Below are 24,377 nucleotides of genomic sequence, written 5' to 3'. Positions count from 1 at the left end.
GACCATCTGATTTCAGCTCAGGTCACGATCTCACAGTTTGTGAGTTTGAGCCCTGCATTGGGCTCTCTGCTCTCAGTGCAGAGCCTGCTTCCAATCCTCTGTCCTTCCTCTGCTCATGCTCTCTCTCCCTCAAGAATAAATAACTATTAAAAAATATAGTAAAATATTTGTATACTATAAGCCCTTATTATAGATATTTAGCTATATGCTTTGTAACTTTGAATCACGTAGCATGTGTTCAGTGTTGTGGCTCTAGTACAATGTTTCTAAAACTAGGTTGTGTCCATTAGTGGTTTGTGAAATTTTGGTACTGTACACTGTGTTTAAAATATTAAGCAGCAAAATAGAACAAAGAGGTGCATATATGTAGTAATGTTCATTTAAACTATGTTATTTGATGAAATTGTTTAGTTTTATATAGATATGTATACAGATATGAAAAATACATACATGTGAGTTGTAGCTAAAAACATTTTGAAAGCCTCTACTCCAAATTGCATCTGTACCGTCCTAAGACATACATTGGTTGTGTGGGTAATAGTGGTGTTGGTTTGAACTCCAGAGGGTTGTCTTGTCCTTTCAGGTCTTTTATAAGAATTTCATCAGAGCATTGTAGCAGTATAGGTACAGAATAGGAAATTTAAAGTATTTCTTCTGTTCTTGGTAACACTTTCTTTATAAGTCAGCTTTATCTTCTTGGCTAGGTTGTACTATGGTGAAGGATTATTTGCATGCATGTGGGTGTATATACCCATACATACACAGGACAGATTAGTAGGATTAAAAAAAAAAGCTGTTTGCCTACACTACATATGATACAATTTGGCTTTTAAGCCAGCATTATTATTTTTTTTTAAAAAGTTGACCAGATAATCTGGGTCAAGAACTTGTATCAACACTTAAGACCTTGCCTTCTTGCTGCCATTTTACTGTAATAAGTACTAGCAACTAAGACTTCCCTATCCAAGCTGAGCCAGCTGTTTTCCTCATTTGCTGCTAAGGCCTAAGCAATGTTACTAAGCTTGGATGAGTGACTGGGGTTATCTTTTTTTTTTTTTTTTTCTTTTTATTATAGTGAGCACAACATGAAATCTACCCTCTTAACACATTTTTTAAGTGTATGGTACATTATTGCTAACTATATGCACATTGGATCTCTAGAACTTTTTCATCTTACATGACTGAAACTCTATAGCCATTGAATAGCAACTCCCCATTTTTCTCTGCCCTCGCTAGCCCTTGGCAACCACTATTCTGCTTTCTGCTTTTATGAGTTTGACCACTTTAGACACCTTGTATAAGTGGAATCATACAGTATCTTGCTTTCTATTACTGGCTTATTTCATTTAGCATCATATCCTCAAAGTTTGTGCATGTTGTAACATATGATGAGGCTTCTTTCTTTTTTTTTTTTTTTAAATGTTTTTATTTATTTTTGAGACAGAGACAGAGCATGAGCAGGGGAGGGGCAGAGAGAGGGGCAGATACAGAATCTGAAGCAGGCTCCAGGCTCTGAGCTGTCAGCACAGAGCCTGATGCAGGGCTCAAACTCACAGAGTATGAGATCATGACCTGAGCTGAAGTCGGACGCTCAACCAACTGAGCCACCCAGGTGCCCCGAGGCTTCTTTCTTAAGGCTAAATAATATTCCATTGTAGGTATATACCACATTGCTTTTATCCATCCATCCACTGATTGACATTTAGGTTTTTTTCCATGTCTTGGCTATTGTGAATAATGCTACCAATAATGTTTTCAGTTCTTTTGCATAAATACCCAGAAGTAGGATTACTGGGTCATAAGAGTTCTATTTTTACTTTTTTTTTGAGGGACTTCCATACTGTTTTCCATAGGAGCTGCATCATTTTACATTCATGTCAATAGAGCACAAAGGGTCTAATTTTTCCATATCCTCGCCAATACCTACTATTTTCTTTTTTGATAATGGCTATCATAACAGATGTGATGTGGAACATCATTGTAGTTTTGTGATAGGTTTCTTTGATGTTAGTGATGTTGAGCATCCTTTTCATATACCAGTATGTGTCTTTGAAGAAATGTCTGTTCATATACTTTGCCCATTTTTTTAAGCCAGTATAAAGTGATTGAGGCCCCCTACCCCCTGCTGAGTTACATGTATTTTAGATATTAACTCCTTATCAGATATATGGTTTGCAGGTATTTTCTCCTATTCTGTAGGTTATCTTTTCATTCTGTTGATTTTTCTGTTGTTGCCGTGTAGTAGCTTTTTAGTGTGACATTCTCCAAATTGTCTAATTTTTGCTTTTATTATTTGTGCTTTTGGTGTCATACCCAAGAAATCATTGCCAAGATCAATATTATGAAACTATTTCTCTATATTTTCTTCAAGGAAATTTGTAGTTTCAGGTCTTACATTTAAGTTTTTTTTTGAGTTCAGTCATTTTGAATTGTTTTTTTTATGTTATGTAAGATAAGGGTCCGGTTTTACTCTTTTGCATGTAGGTAATACAGTTTTCCAGCACCATTTATTGAGGAGATTGTATAGTCTCTTTCCTATTATATAGTGTTGCTGTTCTTGCTGAAGATCATTTGACTACATATGCATGAATCTGTTTCTGGGCTCTTGATTCTGTTCTGTTGGTTTATATATATGTCTGTCTTTATGCCAGTACCGTACTATTTTGATTACTGTACTTTTGTAGTATGTTTTGAAGGAAGTGGGATATTTCCAGCTTTGCTCTTTCTCAAGACTGTTTTGACTTTTGAGGCCCTTTGTCATCCCATATGAATTTCAGGACTTTTTTTTTTTTTTAATGATTGAGGTTATCTTAAAGAAAGTGGAAATGTCATAAACAGAATTGGAAGAGGGTTGACTAGTTTACTGAACACAGGGTCAGAAGACCTATCATTTAGCCTTATAAAATAGGCAAGTTATTTAATTTGCCTGGATTTATTTTTTGTCATATATAATAGGATAATAGTTGATGCCTGTTTTCATTTCCAGTTGTGATAGGATTCTACATTTTTATCAAGTTTTTGATATTAAGAAATATTCTCAAGGGTTTCTAGAATGTACACATTGAACTATGCCTTTTTTTTTTTTTTTTTTAAGATTTTATGTTTAATCTCTACACCCAATGTGGGTGGGACTCAAACTTACAACTCCAAGATCAAGAGTTACAGGCTCTACCAACTGAGCTAGCCAGGTGCCCCACATCGAACTAATCTGGAATATACCCATAACTAATTTAAAGAACTGATGGTGATAAGTAGTACCTCTGGCAGTTTCTAAAAGTGATTATGTAACTGAATGCTTAGTAAAGGCTGGTTGAAAGTGAGGGAAGAGGAAAGGAGGAAGTATGTATAGGGCATTTCGAATAATAGGAGTAGTGTGTTCAACGCCTTGAATCTGAAAAAAATCTTGGCATATTTAAGAAGTGTGGTCAGTGGATAATGGGGAGGATGGTAAGAGATGAGGAAAAAATGTAGTAGGACCTTTGTAGACCATGATATGGAGAAAGTACATTGGAGGCTATTGGAAAGTTTTAAGCAAGGGAGTGATAGAATCTTATTTACGTTCTGAAAAGATCACTTTTTGGCTCTGATGTGAAGACAGATTTTGGGGGCTGTTGGTGGGGAGAGAAACTTGGGGATGAGTCAGAAGGCTGCTACAGAAATTCATGAGAGTAGCTTATTCTGTCTGGGTTGATGGTGATTGTTGGTTGGCAGGAAGTGGATACATTTGAACTATGCCTTGGGGATAGAGTTGACAGTTTGCTGGTAGATTGGATGTGATGGGTTAAGGGAGAAGAGAAGGAAATGACAAGAATGAGTCTGGGGTATGATGTGAATATTTAGATTGCTGAGGTAAGAATCTGTATTTTGAGATGGGAAGAACTAGAGGATAAGTTTAGAGGTGAAGTAGGTATAAATGGGAGGATCAAGTTTGCTTTTGGCTGTGTTAAATATGAAACGCAGGGACTCATTCAGTTGAGCATCTGACTCTTGATTTCGGCTCAGGTCACGATCTCACCTGCTTTGGGCTCCGTGCTGGAGCCTGCTTGGGATTCTCTCTCTCCCTCTCTCTCTGCCCCTCCTCTGCTCATATTCTCTTTCTCTCAAAATAAATAAACTTACAAAAAAATAGGAAATGTATGGGGGCGCCTGGGTGGCTCAGTCGGTTAAGCGTCCGACTTCGGCTCAGGTCATGATCTCGCCGTCCGTGAGTTCGAGCCCCGCGTCAGGCTCTGTGCTGACAGCTCAGAGCCTGGAGCCTGTTTCAGATTCTGTGTCTCCCTCTCTCTCTGACCCTCCCCCGTTCATGCTCTGTCTCTCTGTCTCAAAAGTAAATAAACGTGAAAAAAAAATTAAAAAAAAAAATAGGAAATGTATGTGAGACATCTTACTGGCTGTGTCTAGAAGATAGTTGGGTAGGAGTGTGGCATTCCTAAGAGTGGCCTGGGCTTGAAGTAATTATTTAGGAAGTAGCTGCAGTGTAGCTGATATTTAAAACTGTTGAAATGGTTAAGGTTACTTAAGAGTCCTAAGATCTAGCTTGAAGAACACCAGCATTCACAGGGCATTTCAAAGAGAGAAAGCAAGTAGAGGAAGGAAGCTAAAGACAACAAGCCTATAAGGTAGGAGGAAACTCAGGAAAGTGTAATATCACAAAAATTAAGAAAAGTGTTTCAAGAAGGAGGGAAGGGAGCAGTGATTGGTTTATTTCTACTGCTGCTAAAGAAATCGTGGACAAAAAGTATAGGCTAGTGACCACTGGTTCCAGCAACATGGTGGTCATTGGTGAACTTAAGAGCTGTTTTGGTGGAGGAGTGGGAACAGAAGCCAGACCTTGGAGTAGGTCAGATTGTGAATAGCAGGTGATGAGTATTCAATGGCATGTGTACTAAGCAGTCCTTTCTCTGTCATGTAAAAAAACATGTGAGCTTTTTTTCCAAGTGTGTTTCCTGTGTGCTGAAATTATTTTAAACTTTCTGGTTTCCCATATAGAATAATAATAAAATTACATAAAGCCTTTAATTTTTTGCTTATTCCTTTTATAAATGAGTACATTTTAGTCTGCTGATGGCAAACGTGTAGATACAAGTATTTATTTTTTGGTGTTTTTTTGACTATAAAAGGAATAGTAAGACTAATTTGGAGGACACAGGCCTACTATATTCCAACTCTCTAGATTTGTGAACACTTTTTCCTGGATTCTGTGTACTTGGTAGTTATACTATGCTTATCTTTGTGGTATTTATTTTTTTATTTTTTAGTTATTTATTTATTTTGGGGAGAGCACAGGCCAAGGAGGGGCAGAGAGAGGGGGTCAGAGGATCCAAAGTGGGCTTTGCACTGATAGGCTGAGAGCAGCGAGCCTGATGTGGGGTTCAAACTCGTAAACTGAGATCATGACCTGAGCTGAAGCTGGACGCTCAACCAACTGAGCCATCTTTGTGGTATTTAAATATTGAAATGTGAATTGAGAATTTTAAAACAACTGTCTTCAGTGCAGACAGATGTTCTGATAATTTTTTTATCTCTGAAAACATTCATAATATGTATATTGAATAATGTTAAAGAAAAGCAAAAGTTTCTGTGTGTGTGCGTGTGTGTGTGTAGAGAAAGGGAGGGAGAGGGAACAACTTATAAGGTCCTATACACTGAAATTCAGAGTTATGTAAGTATTTTAATGTTTGTGTACTCAAAAAAGTACATCCCTGTGTTAGTCTGCTTTTGCTGCAGAAACTAAATACTCCAGAAGTTCAGTGATTTTACAACAATACAAACATACATGAGGGCAGTAGGTAAAATGTTACTAGTCTGTGTTGCCGGTCTGTTGCAGGTCAGCTCTGTGAATCCATTCTGGGACCCAGGTTGAAGGAGGCTGGTTGGCACATGTTCTTGTGGCAGATTGCAAAAGTCCCAGAGAACAAACCAAATTGCATTTGCATTCAAAGTTCCTGCTCATATATGATGTGTGTTACATTTACTTATGTTCCATTGGCCAAAGCAGTCATGTAGCTAGGTCCAATGACAATGGGGTGGGATTATATTCCTCTGAGGGGAAGGAGTAAGTGAATAATTGAGAACTTTAATATGATCTGCCACAGTTTCTAAAGGAAAAAGGCATTCCCTATCCCAGTATCTTTATATAGGTTATCATACTTCATATAATAAGTTTTCAGTGTTGCGCCACATGCTGGAGATAATTTTCTTGTACCACAGAATATTGGAATGACAATTGGAAGATCTAGGTTCTTCTATTTATCGAACTCCTAATTATGACTTTGCAGAATTTTTCAGTGCATCAGTTTCTTTGGAAAAGAGCAAAATAACATTGTGTATATCTTCTATATGCATGTTGTATGAATAATGTGAAGATTTGTGAAAATTCTTTTAGTTTTTAGATTTGATGCTTGCTTTGCTATACCACTTTGTTGCCCTAAATTCAAATAATGAGCATTGGGTTAAAAAAAACAAAAAAAACTTAGTTGTGTAAATATCCAGAGGTTTCTTCAGATGATGTAAACGAGTGTGTACAGTTGAACTGACTATGATATGTTGAGCCTCTTTGATAAGTTGAGCCTTTGTGTGTTATAGATGAGAAAACTGAGATGGTGTAAGCCCAAGTGACCATTCCAGTGGTTTACAATTTGGGGCAGTTGTGACTCCCAGGAAATATTTTGCAGTGTCTGGAGTCATTTTTGGTTGTTAAAACTAGCGAATTTATGCTACTAGCATCTTGTGGGTAGAGGCCAGGGATGCTACTAAACATCCTACAATGCATAGACAGCCTCCACAGCAAAGAATTACCTAGCCAAGTACGTAAGTGCCAAGGTTGAGAAACCTAACCTATGTTCTGGCTACGTTGGTAGCACATTGTTGCATTAGCATATCTAGAAATATTATAGTTTTATTAATGGAAGTATTGTAGGAATACATTTTTCAGATCCAGGTCTGGTTTTTTGCAAACCTCCAAGAGATTTTCATCAAATCATAATCCATGTGAATGATCCATCTTAAGTTGTGCTGTGTACAGCCTAGAGGGTAGAATATGGTGGCCCTGTCTGGACCAGCTGCCTTTCTAAGTGCTAGGAATATGGTGATGGGTCAGAGCCACAATTTTTCCCTGCATGGTGCCAGTGCAGAGGTAGGGAAGACATGGGCAATAAATCCGTGAAACACATAAATGAATAAGATAATTACAAACAGTGATAAGTGCTACAAGGAGAAAAGTATGCTAAGGTAATGAGGTGAGGTGATTTAAAAGAATTAGTTTTTATTAAGATTTTATTTTTTTAGAATAGTTTTTAGATTCACAGAAAAATTGAGGGGAAAATATAGAGATTTCCTGCCGTCTTCCTGCCTGCACATATACATAGCTTCCCTCACTGTCACCATCCCCAACCAGAGTGCTACCTTTGTTAAAGTTGATGAGCCTATATTGACAAATTGTAATTACCCAAGGTTTACTCTTGACATTGTATATATTATGGATTTGGACAAATGTATAATGATATGTATATATCCATCATTATATTATACAGAATAGTTTCAGTGCCCTAAAAATCCTCTGTGCTCTACCTACTCCCTCCACCACCCCCAGCAATTCTTTAGATATAGTTAAGGAAAGCGTGTTTGAAGTGAAGCCTGAATGATAAGGAACCAGCAAAGACCTTAGGGGAAGAGTATTTCCAGATAGAAGAAACAAGCTAGTACAGAGGTCCTTTCCTCCCTCTGCTTCTGCTGTTTCCTCCTATTTCCTCCTCCTCCCCCCCCCCCCCCCCCCGGACTGAAAGACCAGTGCAATTAGAGCATGAGGAGCAAGAAGGAAGAGTGAAATGAGGTCAGTAGGCCAGAGAGGGACCAGGATTCTATAGGTGTATAGAAAAAGCTTAGATTTTATTTTAATAAAATCCACCAGAAAGTAGGCAGCCTTTGGGGTGTTTAAACAGGGGGTAGGGATTGGTGATTTTATTTATTTGTTTATTGTTGAGAGAGAGAGAGACAGCATGAGCAGGGGAGGGACAGAGAGAGGGAGACACAGAATCCAGAGCAGGCTCCGGGCTCTGAGCTGTCAGCGCAGAGTCTGGCGTGGGGCTCGAACCCACAAATGTTAGATCACGACCTGAGCCGAAGTCAGACGCTTAATCAACTGAGCCACCCAGGTGTCCCGGGATTGATGATTTTGAAAAGATGACTCACTGTGGAGAATGAATTGTGAAAAGACAGAATGGAAGGACAGGAGCCTATAGAACATTCCAGGTGAGAATATATTCCAGTATTCCATGTTAGCTTGAAACAGGGTGATAGTAGCAGCAGAAATGGAAGTGGATAAATTCTGAATATATTTTGGAGGTCAAGTCAGCAGGACTTTCTGGTGGGTTTGATGTGGACAGTGAGGAAAAGAGGGGAATCAAGGATGATTATTGGATATTTTAACTCAGCAAAAACTGGGTGGGATTGGTAAAGTGAGCAGGTTTAAAAAGGGGAATCAAGGGGTGCCTGGTTGGCTCAGTCGGAAGAACGTGTGACTCTCAGTCCTTGGGGTCGTGAATTTGAGCCCCACGCTGGGTGTGGAGATTACATTAAAATAAAGAAATAAAAAACTTTTTGAAAGTGGGGGAGGAATCAAGACTTTTGTTTTAGAGTGTGAGACTTGAGATTCTCTTTAGTCATCTTAGAGATAATTGAATTGTCAGTAGCTGTACCACTGTATGATTTTTAATGTACCACTGTTTCTTAATTATATTTATTTTTTAAAATTATTATTATTTTCTTAACTATATTTAAAACTGATGCATGTTCTTATTGAAGCTAAGGAATTGTAAAACTAGAAGGAATTTCAGACTAGCCAATTTGACTGAGATTAAGAATGGCAACAAAATTCTGTTTATAATATTAATTATGAGACAGTAAAATGTTTTTAGAGTTGAGAATTTATCCATCCTGCCCTTTTGTGTCAGATTCACAGTGGTTATCTGTTTCTCATTATACTATGTATGTTTGTTTATCATCTTCATTTGATAGAGTGGTATCTTCTAAATACAATGTTTGTGCTCTTTGTTTCATTAACAGATAATTAAGTGAATGTGATTTTTTTTCATCCTTATGAATGAACTCATTCTATTGCCTTGAAAACCTGTATTTCATTTTCCTTTACTCTAAGTTAATCCAGAAGCCAATAGCCTGAACAAAACCATTTCTTTCTTCCTATCTGTTGTAACAGATTTTCTGTGAGGAATCATGGATTTGAGAGAATCAGATCCATAGATTGTGGAATGTTACAGTCTCTTTTGAAGCCATCTTGTTTACCTTCCTCAATTTACTAATGAGGAAATTGTGTCTTTTTGTTCCTTTGCCCTTTATATATTATTTCGCTTTGGTGTAGAAGTTCTTTGCTGAAAAAAAGAAGGTGGTTTCTGAAAAAACCAGTCCATCTGTAGGTACTACCTACTTCGGAGATAGTTTTGATAGAAAACTTAGTGGATCATTTAAGCAATGAAAAGTTTTCTGCTGTGCTAGTTCTCCCTTGGCCCTTCCTCTTCATTCATTGCTCTATATACAGCACTGTTCCTTGCTGCTAATTTCAGGGTTATTAGTATAGAATAATCATGGGAATTAGAAAAGAAGGAAGGTAGAGTTACAGAAAACTGTAATTTTGAGACTGGAATTAAACACAAAATATTAACTTAATATCTTCAAGGGACTTAATGATTTCCATACACTAATTTTTTGTTTGTTTTTGAAGGAAGGACTAATTTCTTGAAATTTCCAGTTTTGAAGTGGAAGTATGTGAACTGTTAGCAGATGGAGAGTATCCTTCTAAATTATGATAGTGCCTTAAATTTGTATGTAGCACTTTCACAAACATCTAATTTGCTTCTCAAGATTGCCCTCTGAAATAGGAAGAACAGATATGATCTCTTAAAAAGTGGATAAAAGTAAGATTTAGAAAGTTTAAGAGTAATTTGTCTAAGGTCACATGTATACGAGAGCATGTGCTAATTAATTAGTCCTCTGCACTCTCTTCTGAACAAAGCTGCCTTTATAAAAATTGGCAGCAGGTTGACTTCATATTTCTCAATTCCAAACTCTGCCTGAGTATTTATGTTGAACCCAGAGGTTAGATTCAACTATTGGTACTTGTATTTTGACAGAATTGTTGCACACACCTTATTTTTTGTCAGGCCAGGACAATTTTGCCTCTCAGATGCATTCTAACCTTTCAATGGATTTTTTTGCTTACTTTGAAATTAAATAAACCTAACGTTATCATGGTGCGGTCTTCCACATTTCTGATAATTTTGCATTATTTTCTTTGTCTATATGTTCCCTCTTTTAAAGATGTACAACTTAAATAGATTGCATAGGCTTTTAAAAAATGTGGCAGTTTCCATTAGACTCTCTACGTACATTAAATGCCAATTGTGCATAAGAATAAAAATGTAATAGAAAAGATAACAGGAGTGTCTTTTTTTTTAAAATAAAAAGTGAAATTCTGAATTTATAAAAAAAAATGGGTTAAAGGCAGTTGTAATCCATTACAGGGTGATATGTCTTTATGTTCAAGTGTATATCAACAGGTTCCTTTAAGTCAGTGAATCTGTTAGGAATGCTTATCTGATCGCCTATGGCCCTTTAAGGAAAATAAACACAAATGCCAGGATTTAATTCTAACCTACTAAATCAGCATATTTGGGTCCTGGATGAATGTAGTTTTTAAAAGCTTCACAAGTGATTAAGATGCTCACTTCTGTTTAAAAACTAGTGCCTAAAGTTATAGTTCTGTTTTACTTAAAATGTACTAAAAACTTCTCAGAAACATGATTTACAAAAAGACAAATCTATACATGTTCTCCGAGGAATATTTGGGAAATCAAGTTGAATTTATTTGCTGTTTGTTAAAGGAAAATGTCACACTTACTCACAGTTGACTCTTAAAAAATATTGAAATAATTCATATATAAATAACATCCTAAAGTGTATAATTCAAAAGTTTCAGTATATTCACAGAATTGTGCAACCATCACAACAATTAATCTAGAACATTTTTATCATCTCTAGAAGAAACCTCTTAGCCATTAGCTGTTATACCCTGTTCCCACACCCCAAGCCTAGACAGCTAATTTCCAGTTTACTTTCTGTCTCCATGGATTTTCCTGTTCTGAACTTTTTATATAATGGAATCACACGATGTGTGGTGTTTTATGACCAGCTCTTTTACTTAGCATAATGTTTTCAAGATTCATTTATGTTGTTTGCATATTAGAACTTCATTTTCTTTGGGGCGCCTGGGTGGCGCAGTCGGTTGGGCGTCCGACTTCAGCCAGATCATGATCTTGCGGTCCGGGAGTTCGAGCCCCGCGTCAGGCTCTGGGCTGATGGCTCAGAGCCTGGAGCCTGTTTCTGATTCTGTGTCTCCCTTTTTCTCTGCCCCTCCCCCGTTCATGCCCTGTCTCTCTCTGTCCCAAAAATAAATAAACGTTGAAAAAAAAAATTAAAAAAAAAAAAAAAGAACTTCATTCTCTTTTATGGCTGAGTAATATTCCATTGTATGGACATATTATACTTTATTGAGTATATTGATATGAACATTCATGTAGAAGTTTTTGTGTGCACATAAGATTTCATTTCTCTTGGGTATAGACACAGGAGTGATTTTTCACTGGGCCATGTGTTAACTCTGTTTAACATTTTGAGGAACTGCCAGATTGTTTTCTATAGCAACTGTACCATTTTACATCCCTACTAGCAATGTTTGAGGGTTCCATTTTTTCCATGTCCTGCCCAGCACTTATTTTTATCTGCTTTTTGAATATAGCCATCCTAGTGGGTGTGAAGTGGCATCTCATTGTGGTCACAGTTGACTCTTGAGTTTTTATCAGGAGACCTTCCTAGGTTAGCTGTGGCTGAAGATTTTAATTATTTAACCTCTTTGAAGACTTTGGAAGTAGAAACCGAATTCAAATCTATTACAAAACTCAGGTTGTGTCTGTTCAACTTTTAATGATCCATTTCTTTTCACTTACACTGTCACTAAGCTTCTGTCATCTCCCATCTGGAATATTGGAATATTGGGCTAGATCTTCTAACAGGGCTTTCTGTTTTGTTTGTTCTTGTCCAGTGTATTCTTCACACAATTGCAAAGGAGAATGCTTTCATTTATTTGTTTGTTTGAGAGAGTGTGAGCAGGGGAGAGGGGCAGAGGGAAGGAGAGAGAGAGAATCTTAAGCAGGTTCCATGCCCAGTGCAGAGCCCAATGTGGGGCTCGATCCCACAACCCTGAGATCATGACCTGAGCTGAAATCAAGAGTTGCACACTCATCTGACTGAACCACCCAGGCACCCCTAAGAGAACTCTTAAAAATGCAGTTTATTAGCCATTTCCATTTTTAGAAAATCATTTGCTTCTCATTGCACTTAGGACAAAAACCCCACTCTTTTCCATAATCTTCAGGACTCTGATGATCTCACCTCTCTGCCTAAGTTTATTTCACAGTGTTCTCCTCCTTGGTCAGTGAGCCTCAACCACACTGGCCTTATTTCAGTTCCTTAAACAGGCTAGGCTCTTTCCAGCTTGAGAGTCTTCAAACATGGCTGTTTTCTTTGCCTGGGGTGTTTGTAGATCCACACCTCTGGCTAATTGCTGCTTATTCTTTAGTATTCAGGTTAAGTATTATTTCCTTAGAGAAACCTTTCACAAATTCTCTATTCCCTAATTTATTCTATTTCATCTTTCCCATTCTTATCTTTAATCCTAACTTTTATATTTCATCACAATACATATCACAGCTTGTAATTATGTATTTCTATCATTAGATAGATGTTTAGTAATTATTTTTGCTTGTAGACTGTGTTCCATAGTGGAAAGAATCTTGCCTTTTGCTCACCCCATCCTCAGATCCTAGACCAGTCTTTTTGATCCATGGTAGGCGTATAACATATAGGTGAATGAGTTTATCAGTAGCCAATATAGCATTCTAGGTCTAAATTGTCTCAAGTAGTTTCCATAAAGAGATGTATAGAAAGAGAATATTGGGGTATGCTATTTTGATGATCAGGGAAAATTAGTTAACACACTTATTTAATCTTTGATAAAATAAGTGCATTCTTATTATTTATCAGAAGAATGATAGCTCATATTTATTGAGCCTATGTAATGTATGAGGCAACTTTCTAAGCTCTCTTGCACATATCTCATTCATTCCTAGAGGAGCCTTATAGAGTAGGTATTAATAGTATCTGTTTTACAGGTGATGGAACTGAGGTTCCATTGAATTTATGTGAGTTAATACACAGGGACTCTTATTGGAGGATCACATACTTCACAGGGGCTGGAGTTTTTCTTTTCACTGGTTTATTGTCAAAAGTGTGATTTGGCAGTTTGCTTATTTGCCTTTAATACATTTTCAAGGACACTGTTTTCATAGATGGTCAAAATTGTGGGAAAAGAGACTGACAAGTGGTAGTGATCCATTGTAATTGTAGAATTGACTCTTAGCGTCAATTGAAATATCTGTGTGCACAGTTACATTCATTTCCCTGTTTATGGGAGTCCTTTATTTGAGGGAATGGAGAGGTTAATCTGCTTGATTCCTTAAGAAGCAAAATGGTTTAAGAAAGAGGACTGTACTGGGGCGCCTGGGTGGCGCAGTCGGTTAAGCGTCCGACTTCAGCCAGGTCACGATCTCGCGGTCCGGGAGTTCGAGCCCCGCGTCAGGCTCTGGGCTGATGGCTCAGAGCCTGGAGCCTGTTTCCGATTCTGTGTCTCCCTCTCTCTCTGCCCCTCCCCCGTTCATGCTCTCTCGCTGTCCCCAAAATAAATAAATGTTGAAAAAAAAAATTTTTTTTTTTTTAAATTAAAAAAAAAAAAAAAAAGAAAGAGGACTGTACTGGAAATCAAATACAGTTGACCCTTAAACAATACGGGTTTAGGGACGTCTGCGTGACTCAGTCGATTAAGTGTCCCTTTGTTGATTTTGGTTCATGTCATGATCTCCCCATTCATGAGATCAAGCCCCACATCAGGCTCTGCACTGATAGTGCTGAGCCTGCTTGGGATTCTCGCTCTCCCTCTTACTCTGCCCCTCCCCTGTGCTTGCACTCTCTCTCCCTCAAAATAAATAAGTAAATGTTAAAAAGAAAAGAAAAGAAAAACAATACAGATTTAAACTGTGTGGGTCCACTTATATAGAGATTTTTGATCTATGTAGTACTAGTACTATAAATGTATATATATTCTCTTTTTAAATAACTCTTTAGCCTACTTCGTTGTAAGAATACAGTATGTAACATACAATAATGTGTTAGTCAAATGTTTATGTTATTTTTAAGGCTTTTGATCCATAGTAGACTGTTAGTAGTTAAGTTTTTGAGGAGTCAGAAGTTATATAGGATTTTTGACTACGTGGGAGGTCAGTGCCTCATCCCCGGTTGTACTTTAAAATTAAAATCTCTGCAATAGGAATCTAGTTTTCACAAACTCCCTCACATGATTCTGGGGCACACTTAAAATTTGAGAACAAGCGATTATAGCCTTTTCCTTTTCATGATACATGTGTATAGTTCTAGACTGATGGAACTTCAGCAGAGTAAACCTTGGCCCAGAGTAACTAAATGTGTCCTTTTCTGTAAATGGAGTATCTGATAACATGTACTTTGTCTCGCAGTGTTGTAGTGAGCATAGGACCTGTAAAGCAGTGAGAACAATGCCTGGTACATGGAAAGTACTTACAAATGTTGGATACGGTACATCACTGGAGGCCTGTATTTGTGTCAGAAAGAAAAGATTTGCTTAAGTTTCACCTTAAAAAGGAAGATTGCCCAATCCAAAGAACAGGACATAATCTGTTGGATATTGTTCTTATTAGACTTTGTAATCATCTTTAAAAAAATTGACTTTGTTATGTTTTCACTAACCTGAACATGTCTGTGTTCTTTTTTTTTTTTTTGTAATTGTTTTATGTTTATTTTTGAGAGAGAGACACAGAGAGAGAGAGAGAGAGAGAGAGAGAGAGAGAGAGCGCACAAGCAGGGGAGGGGCAGAGAGAGGGAGACACAGAATCCGAAATAGGCTCTAGTCTCTGAGCTGTCAGCACAGAGCTCGATGTGGGGCTCAAACTCACGAACCATGAGATCATGAACCAAGCCAAAGTTGGACACTTAACAGACTGAGCCACCCAGGCGCCCTGAATGTCTATGTTCTATGTTCAGCACCTAAATAGTCTGGGAATATTGTATTTGCTCAGTAAGTAAGGAAAAAAAATGAATGAATGATTGAACCTGCGTTTTAGTCCTGGTCTGCTGCCAGCCAGTTGTGTGGTTTTTGCCAATTTTATTTCTTTGGGCCTCATTTTCTTAATATTGAAATGAAGTTGTTGGAACTAGGTGATATCTAAAGTTTCCTCAACCCCCCTGTAGTTTTAACTCTTGTTAGAGGATAAAACTTGAATGAGGGTCATAATTAGTTTTTCATAGATTGACCTAATTAGGTATCTTTGCTTAAATAGCCCTACTTAATAGCTACTTTTATCACTTTTACCAAATTTGGTTTTATTTAGTGAAGCCATTTCTGTGCTTCAGTAGATAATCTCAAAGGAAGCAGTTCGGTAAAAGGGAAAAAAAACCCCAAAACCCAGAGTTTTGAGTTCAGAGAGACCTGGATTTGAATGTCTAATCCCTTCTGCATCATTTCCCAAATTTTTTGAGAAAGAAAAAACAAAAAAAACCTTATTGAAGTATATAATATGCATACAGAAAAGTGGATATGTCATAAGTGAGTAGTTCAGTAAATTTTTATAAACTGGACACTACTTGTGTAACCAGTATCCCTAGAGGCCCCCTTAATACCTTCCCTCCATCATAGTGATGCCTGCCTATCCCTTTCCCAGAGGTAACTATTATCTTGATTTCTAATGTATAGATTAGTTTTGCCTGTCTTTGTACTTTATGTCATCTGAACCATTCAATATGTACTCTTGTATCTGGCTTCTTTCATTCAGTATTATGTACATTAAATTCATTTGTACTTTGTGTAGCTATAGTTTGTTCATTTTTACTTTTCTATCTATAGCTTTTCTTTGTGTGACTATAACACCTTTATTCTATTATTAAAGGCTAGTTGGGTTGTTTCAAGTTTCAGGCTATTATAAATAGTATTTCTGTGAATATTCTAGTACTTCTGGTGAACATATAGAAACATTTCTGTTAGCTGTATACTTAGGAATGGACTTGCTGGTTCAAGAATAACCCCTTCCTTCTTTAAACATCAGAAACATTTAACAGACCCCCACATGATGGCCATATTTGTAATATTAGTTTAAAAAAAATGCATGATAGAAATTGACAAGGAATTTAATTCATCTATGTAAGATAATGTCATTAGGTTGGGAATCAGGGTATCACTTAGGGCTGTGTAACTTCCCTTAGATTCCATTTCTTTATGTACCACACTTGGTCTGGATTTCCATATCATAAAATGGGGATGGAAATACTCATCCCAGAAAGTTGTTGAGGATTTGATTACTTAATTTGTGAAAGCACTTAGTACAGTGTCTGGGATGTGGTTAGTACACAATAAGTAACGATTCTGTTTTGCTGTCCTTACTTTGTAATAATGCCCAAGTAGTTGCAATAGATTGTGGTAAACACATCCTGAATTTACTCTTCTATCTCAGCCACTTCAACTTCAGTAGTCTTTTCACAAAAGTGATTTCTAAATCTGTCATCTTAGTACTGACCTCTATATTGGACCTTTAACTGCTTCAAACTGAACTAATTTAGCCTGCTTCCCCACAACCCCAACCCTGCCCCCTACCTCGTAAGCTTTTCCTTCTGACACACTACTGTTTCCTATTAAATAGTCCCACCTGGGGCACCTGGTTAAGGTGCTTAATCAGTTAAGCATCTGATTGTTGATTTCTGCTCAGATCATGATCTCACGGTTTGTGAGATCCCCTCTTCCCCCCACCCCATATGCCCCCTCTTTCTCTCTCTCTCTCTCTCAAAAAAAAAGTCCCAACTTTCTTCCAAGTACCTAAACTTGGTTCCTGGAATATCAGAATGGAGGGAATACCAAGAGTCATTTAGTTTTAGTAAAGATACATGCATTAATTGGGGCGCCTGGGTGGCTCAGTCGGTTAAGCGTCCAACTTCGGCTCAGGTCATGATCTCACCGTTTGTGGGGGCTGTGTGCTGACAGCTCAGAGCCTGGAGCCTGCTTCAGATTCTGTGTCTCCCTCTCTCTCTGCCCCTCCCCTGCTTGTTCGTTCTGTCTGTCTCTCGCTGTCTCTCAAAAATAAGCAAACATTAAAAAAATTTTTTAAAAAGATGCATCAATTTTCTGCAGATGTTTCTGGGTTTTTTTTTTTTTTTAAAGTATGTATTAGCACTCTTGGAATACAAAGATAAGACATAGTGTCTGCCTTTAAGCAGCTGACACTCTAGTCAGAAGGACAGACAAGTATATTGATACATTTATTCTAAGTGCTATGTGATTGTGGAGTGTACTATGGGAGCAACTCTAATTTCAACTGGGCATCTAGGGAGGTAAAATTTGAGTTTCAGAGTTAACTAAGAGAAAAGCCTAAGGACATTCTGGACAGAAGGAACAGCAGATGTGAAGACACAGAAGTAAATAGCATGATGCTTTTAGGGAATAGTACCAATAATAGCCAACATGTATCGAGTATGTACTGGTGTGTACTGGTGTCTAAACCTGTTAAATGTTCAGCATAGCTAGAATGAAGGGTCAAAGGTACAAGGCAGTGGAGGGTTTGGTAGTAAGTAAGCCTAGACGATTGAGGCCTAAAATGCAGATCTCTAGAGTCCTGGTGCAATATTTTTTATCATCCAAAATTCTTTTTGAAATGTATAATATGGTGTATTGGTTGAAATGAATAGGCCATTTCTTCCAGGCCTCTGACTCTAAAACCTGGACTCTTTTAACTGTATTTGTTGAAGTATATAGTTAAGCATTTTGTAAACTTCCTTAGACAAAAAAAAAAAATCACAAAAGAGACATTTGAAACCAGGTTGCCCTGAACTTTAGTTTTGTGTTTGTCCCCCCCCCCCCCCCCCCCGCCGTGCTCCCAGGTCTCTGAATTTTCAAGGTATTAAGTCAGATAAAGAGAACAGCCTTTATGGTTGTCCTACTTTTCCTCTGCTCCAGATTCTTACACGTTTTCCAGGGCTTGGTTCAGATGTTACTTTTCTAGAAAACTTCCCAGCAGTGCCAAAGTTAAATATTTTTCTATTTGCATCAGACCTTTTTCATACAGTTCATACTGTTCATTAGTTCCTTGCTGTATTTACTTACATGCATGGCTTCTCCACTAGGTTGTGATAACTAACTTTAATGTTCTCAGTACCTAGCCCATCATCATAATAGTAAGGACCATCATTTATTTCTTGCCTTCTGAGTCCTGGGCCCTGTGATAGTTTCTTTTTATTTATTATCTTTGATCCTGAAAACTTCTGTATTGTAGGTACAATATTGTTAAAATCATTTCACAGGTAAGGAAACTGATGCTTTAAATATAATCTTGTCAAAGATGATAGAATTTATCAGTAGTCACTGTTTAGCTGACTTCAGACTCACTCTTAATCCATTATGGCAAGCCACCTTTTCCTAAAAAAATATTTGACTAAATGTATAAACAGTGTTTTTGTACACTAGTTGGTATTTGACTTAGACCATACATCTTGCATTCTGAATGTACTTGTTTTCTTTCAGTAAACATGTATTAGCTTTACTGAAGATGTGAGTGAACCTGTTTCTTCCCCAGCAACAGGGTCATTATTCCTCTTCCCTCCCCATGATTGGGAAGTTGAACCATTCATCTCTCTTTTCTGTATATGGGTATAGTGGTGAGTACCTATGGAGAAAGGTCACCTTATCCTCATTTCTTTCTTATCTAGTCTATAATTTAAGATTAAGTGCGTAAAATGATTTTAGTTTGCCAGGGAGGCTGGCTTACCTTTTCCTATCAGTAGTCTTCTGTGGATCCAAATGCATTATTAGCCTGATACTCAAAACTAACTGGTTGTAAGTAATCCCATTGATATGTCAGACAGGTCTACAACTTTTCATAGGATTTTACTTATGATAGTACAGGAAACATTCAACTATAGTTCTACTTTATGTGCTCATCTGTAGTTTCATTAGAAACTGCTAGCATAATTTATTTGTGAGAAAGTCCAGACTGAATCTTTGTTTCTGTTACTCTTTGTGAAGAATTAAATACATGTTGAACATGTATAAATATTTGAGCTGTTTTACATTTTATATATAAATTTATATTTTATACTTTAAAATCAGTCTGCCAATCATTTTAAACTATTATCTATTTTCAGTTTTCATATAATTGATTAAAAACATTTTTTTATTATTTATTTTTGAGAGAGAGTGGGAGCGAGAAAGGAGCACAGAGAGGGAGACACAGAATCTGAAGCAGGTTCCAGGCTCTGAGCTGTCAGCACAGAGTCTGACTCACTCAGGGCTTGAACTCAAAAGCCGAGAGATCATGACCTGAGCTGAAGTCAGACGCTTAACCGACAGAGCCACCTGGGTGCCCTGTATTTGATGTTTTAATGAAGTTTATCATTTTAATCTTATGTTTTATTAGGCACAATCCTTTAACAATTTTTGTTGAAAAAATTTTAAAGCATTAATTAATTAATTGAGGCCACCATGAAGTATATAACATATTACAGAGAACTGTTCTCGGGGCCATGGGAAAGAAGACCACAAAGACACTTAAAGTTTTGTTTAGGAAATGATACACTAAAAAAGTAAAATCCAGTCAAACACGAAATAAAACAGTATAAGTCAATGAGACGAGCTGTAAATCAGATATTATATTCGTTGTCAAATGAGAGCTGCAGCCTTCAAGTGTTAGAGAAGTTCAGAAAGGGAGGCAGTTGCTATGGATTAGGGCATATACATTCTCTGGTGAAAACTGCTTCTTGATTGAGGGGGATTTGAAAAAGCCTTAAATATTACAGTGGTTTGTAGCCCTCCGAAGAGCCATAGCACATAAACATGTAGTATATCTAGGTTAATAAAATTTTCTGGGAATGGGAGAAGCAAACTAAAAGTGCCTTGGGGGAAAGTGGCAATCATCAGAAACTGGGCACCGAAGGACAGACAATAAGGTTTAGGTAAGTAATGAAGAGAGGGTGTTTTATAAGTAAGAATTGTAGAGAAGCAGAGTCAAGATAGATTTCTTGGAGAAGATAATTTTTTAACAGTTGAGATTGGGTATGTAACATGTCTTACATGTGTCTTAATACTAAGCCCCTAGTTATCTTGAAGAGTAAAGAGTAGGAAAATAAAATCTTAGGATTTCATTTTAAACATGTCCAAATTCAAGTGTTGTGGTAGATTACCTATTGTGCCTACATGTTCATCCTTTACCAGTTTTCTGACTGGAGGTAGAAGGTCATTTCATTTCTTCATGCAGGTATGTTAGCAGTACTATGTATCTAGCAGACTTATTAGATATGGAGTTACCGTTCTCTTGTGCTTTCATTTATTCACGAAGTTGCAGAATATCAGAATTTTAGAGAATAGGGAAAACTGTAGAGATTGTTTAGTTTTAAACTCCTCTTTTAGATTAGAAATGAGGAACTTGAGGCTCAGAAAGGTTGAGAGACCTATATAAAGTTCCATGGATATTAGTGGCAAAACCAGACTTAGGTCTTCTGACTTCTGGTCAGTTGCCCTTCTCACAGTATCCTTCTGTCTAGTAGAAGCTTCATCTGGAAACAGAAGTCTTAATTTTAGTGATTTATTTCTTAAGGTCTAACCAGATTATCATTTCTTTCTTCATTTTGTCAAGAATGTAGAAAGGCAGTGGGTGGGGGGTTTTTACTTTTTCACTTTATTAGTCTTAACCTTAGGCAACTTATTTAACCTTTTTGCCTAATGTTCTTTATATGTTAAGTGGGGATAAGAAAACTTATCTAATGATAAAGTGGCTGTCAGGATTAAGTTAGATGGCCTTTATAAAGTCCTTTCTTTTATGCTTGGCATATCTTAAGAATTGAGTAAAATTTTTTTCTTTTTTTTCCCCTTTTTTCTCTCTAGAGCACTTAGCACATTGCATTACAATTATTTATTTTATATACACTAGGTGGGGTTCCTGGAGATTTTCCCCTCAGTAATTTATCAATTTTATAGTCATAATATGTGAACTGTGAATATATTCTTAAAACAAAAAATGAACCATTCAAGCTACCCCAGGAATTCGCTACTAAAACAAACATAGGAATGCTCTTGTATTTCATTTGTCTGTTAGAGAAGAATTAACTGTTGTTCATTTTTAATAGTCCTAATTCTATAATAAACTGACTTTACTTCCTATATTGTTACTTGTTTGAGGCTTTGCTTTGACCTTAAGAGAGAATTATTTCATTTATAGTTTTTCAAAGAAAGTGTATTGATTCTTTCATTTGGTCCTGGTCTCTGTCCCTGACTGTTTCTTTGATTGCCTTACAGATCTCTGAGGAACATGAGTGCAATGATGAGGTTTCTCAGGAAGATGAGGGGTTTATGGGTATATCCCCTCTTTTACAAGCACATCATGCTATGGAAAGAATGGAAGAATTTGTTTGTAAGGTAAGATGACAGTTTCTTGTTATTCCTATGCTATATATTTAACCCTTCCCAAACAGAAACCTTTAAGGAGAGCTGCCTTTGGTTTACTCTGGGGATAATCTGTAGCAAAATGGAGACAGAAACAATATCATGACTTTAACCCTTTTTAAGACAAATTACATTTGTTTGCCTGCAGCAGCCATGATAAGGTTGTGATAAAACTAGAATATCCATCTATTAACAAGTGTTTCCTGATGTAAGTTAACAGAATAGATGTCTTGTTGATAGTTTAGATAAGACAGGATGAAAGTTGTGTGTGTGTGTGTGGGGGGGGGGGGGGTTGGAGATGATGCCTAGAGATACTGAAGTCCCAAGTGCCTTGAATCTCTTTTGTTATTTGACTGTGATGGCAAATGTGCTAATTTTGCTAAAGATTATTTGGCTAATCAAACTACTCTTTAGATAGAAATTTCCTGGTTTTCATGAACATCCAGGATTTCCAATTTAGCTGGCATGTTTTCAGTCTCTAAAGTTTTTCTTCTAACACATTATCTGATTCTTTAAGACCTATTGTGGGGATTTTTTTCCTTCTAAATCGGTAACTGGAATTGGGGGTGCTTTCTTAGAGAAAATAGGGACACTGGTAAATTTACAGCTACTTGATAATCTGATCATTAGATAGGGCTCTGACAGATCTAAAGTCATAAGTCAATTTATGATTGTATGTGTAAATAAATTCATTTGTTAAATATTTCTGGAGAACTCTTGATCATTTAGAGAGAAATTTTTGTGACTCTTAGCTTTTTCATGGGTTTCATGAAACCAAGACTTTTTATGCCTGTGGTCTTGGATCCTGAAAACTAAATTAGGTTTGCTTATATTCACAGTGGTGGTAGAAATAATTGGGGCCAGTTGACTCTAGAACAGTATCCTTTGGAGAAGAGGATGAGAAGAGGACATTATAGACACCCCTTCTAAGATAAAGGGATGGATGAAGAGTGGTGAGGGAGGGGTATAAATATTTATGGGTCTACTTAGAGCCTAGGAAATTTTAATCAGTGTTTGAAAATTGGTGAAGAAAAAACCAAGCAAAACCATAGCAAAAAGCCAAGCAAAACAATGCATTCTTTCTAGTGATTGCTGTCTTAGGAGAATGAATACAAAAGTATATAGAAGATACATTTTGTTTTTCAACAAGCAAATTTGATGGTAAATCTCTCAAAGTTGGATAGTGTCTGGGCCATTAGGAATTTTTAATATTTATAGATCAGTGGGGTCCTATTCTCTTTTATTCTTTTTTATTCTCTTTTTCTGAACTAAGTAAAGAATAAAGCAAATAAAACTTACAGTGTAACAGCTAATGGGAGAATAACTAGGGCATTTGTTTGCTCCAAACTATGATTTACTGAAGAAAACTGAATGGAGCACAAAAATTATTACCATTCCCTTATCACCCTCTAGAGTTTGTCTGTGAGAGTGGTCTGAAGGGGCTTCCTGTGACATGACATTCTCCAGGCTTGCTTCACCTGCTGCCGTAGTGCACCTGAGTGTACTTGACACTAGAAAAAATTTTTTTCTTGTATTGGAAGCAAGTAAACAGTAGTTAAATGAAGTGTCCTGTGGCCTTGCTCGTATACTTACTATCCCTTTTGGAAAAGCTTTTCTTATAGGAATAGGGGAAATAAAATCATAAAATCTTTATTGAGTGTCCAAGTTTGATCATGGTCTCTTTTTTCCCAGCCTTCAATTAAGAATAAATGTTTTGTGCGTTAATGGTCTAATACGAATCCAGTGGACCATTGCTCAGATGTTTCTTATATGCAGTGCCTTTGTTCTGCTTATAAATGAATATGTATTTGCCTAAGCTGTGATCCTATCCTTTTTACGATGGAGAGGTAAAAGAGGATGCCTGTTTGGGTTGGCATTTGGATGGACTCCCAAGTTGAGAATTGAGGTTGCAATGTCAGTTGAATATGACACTAATTTCAGTATAATTATGAAAGTATATCACCTTGGCTCAGTTTAGTCCGTTAGAATGTTTGTTTAGAAACAGTGGAGAAAAAAATTGATATTATATGCAAATACAACTAGTAAGAAACTCAACATATTCTTTCTGACTGCAGAAAGTGTTCATTTTGACTGTGTGGGATAACACAATAGCACTTTTCATATGGTCACACAGAGCTGTTTGCATATTGTGAACTACGGAGCAGTTGTGAGGATTGATTTCTCTTTTTCTCTCCCTGTTAGAATATAAAATTCTCCCAAAGTGAAACAGAGTAGCATCTTATAAAGTTAACATTAACAGTAACTATCTTTTTTCAAGTAAAAATTAGATAAAAGAAATTCAGTATCTTGGAATGTTCTCTTTCTCTCCAGAAAGTCCTTATACCAGTAGACATTAAAAATCTAGATTAGTCTTTTGGCATTATTATTTTTTTACTGTATGTTATGAACAAGCATGGAATGGTCAGATTTGCACCCGTAAGTGCAGGCCTCACAGTTTGAGTTAGAAGGTGAGACAGGAAGTGGGGAGGCTAGAGAGTGAGTGAGTTTCAATAGTGTTAAGAGGGCCACGTCTACTCTTAAATTGTTCTCATTTCCTTTGGAGTTACACAGAAGATCAGTTCTTTTATAAATGTATTTCAGTAAGAAGGATTAAGGATAGCAGAGAACAGGAAGATGTGGAACAAAAGTCATTTTGCATAGTAGAGAGAGAGAGAGAGAGAGAGCGCGCCAAGTTTGTATAGCATAGCCGTGTTATTTGTCACAAGAACCCTGGGGGATAAGT

At 37.0% G+C, this 24,377-nt stretch overlaps 1 protein-coding gene across 4 annotated transcripts in view; it reads left to right on the top strand.

Annotated features, from left to right (window-relative positions):
* ADIPOR2 (adiponectin receptor 2) overlaps positions 1–24,377 on the top strand; it is a 79,690-nt gene that overhangs the window by 42,376 nt on the left and 12,937 nt on the right. For all 4 annotated transcript variants that reach the window (XM_047866675.1, XM_047866672.1, XM_047866674.1 and 1 more), the window contains exon 3: positions 21,488–21,607. In XM_047866675.1, the coding sequence (XP_047722631.1) occupies positions 21,488–21,607 (120 nt within the window). The remainder of the gene's footprint in view (positions 1–21,487; positions 21,608–24,377) is intronic.

This window comes from Prionailurus viverrinus, chromosome B4 (assembly GCF_022837055.1).
Source record: "Prionailurus viverrinus isolate Anna chromosome B4, UM_Priviv_1.0, whole genome shotgun sequence".
In the NCBI taxonomy this organism is placed as follows: domain Eukaryota; kingdom Metazoa; phylum Chordata; class Mammalia; order Carnivora; family Felidae; genus Prionailurus; species Prionailurus viverrinus.
This window is presented reverse-complemented; position numbering and strand designations above follow the sequence as displayed.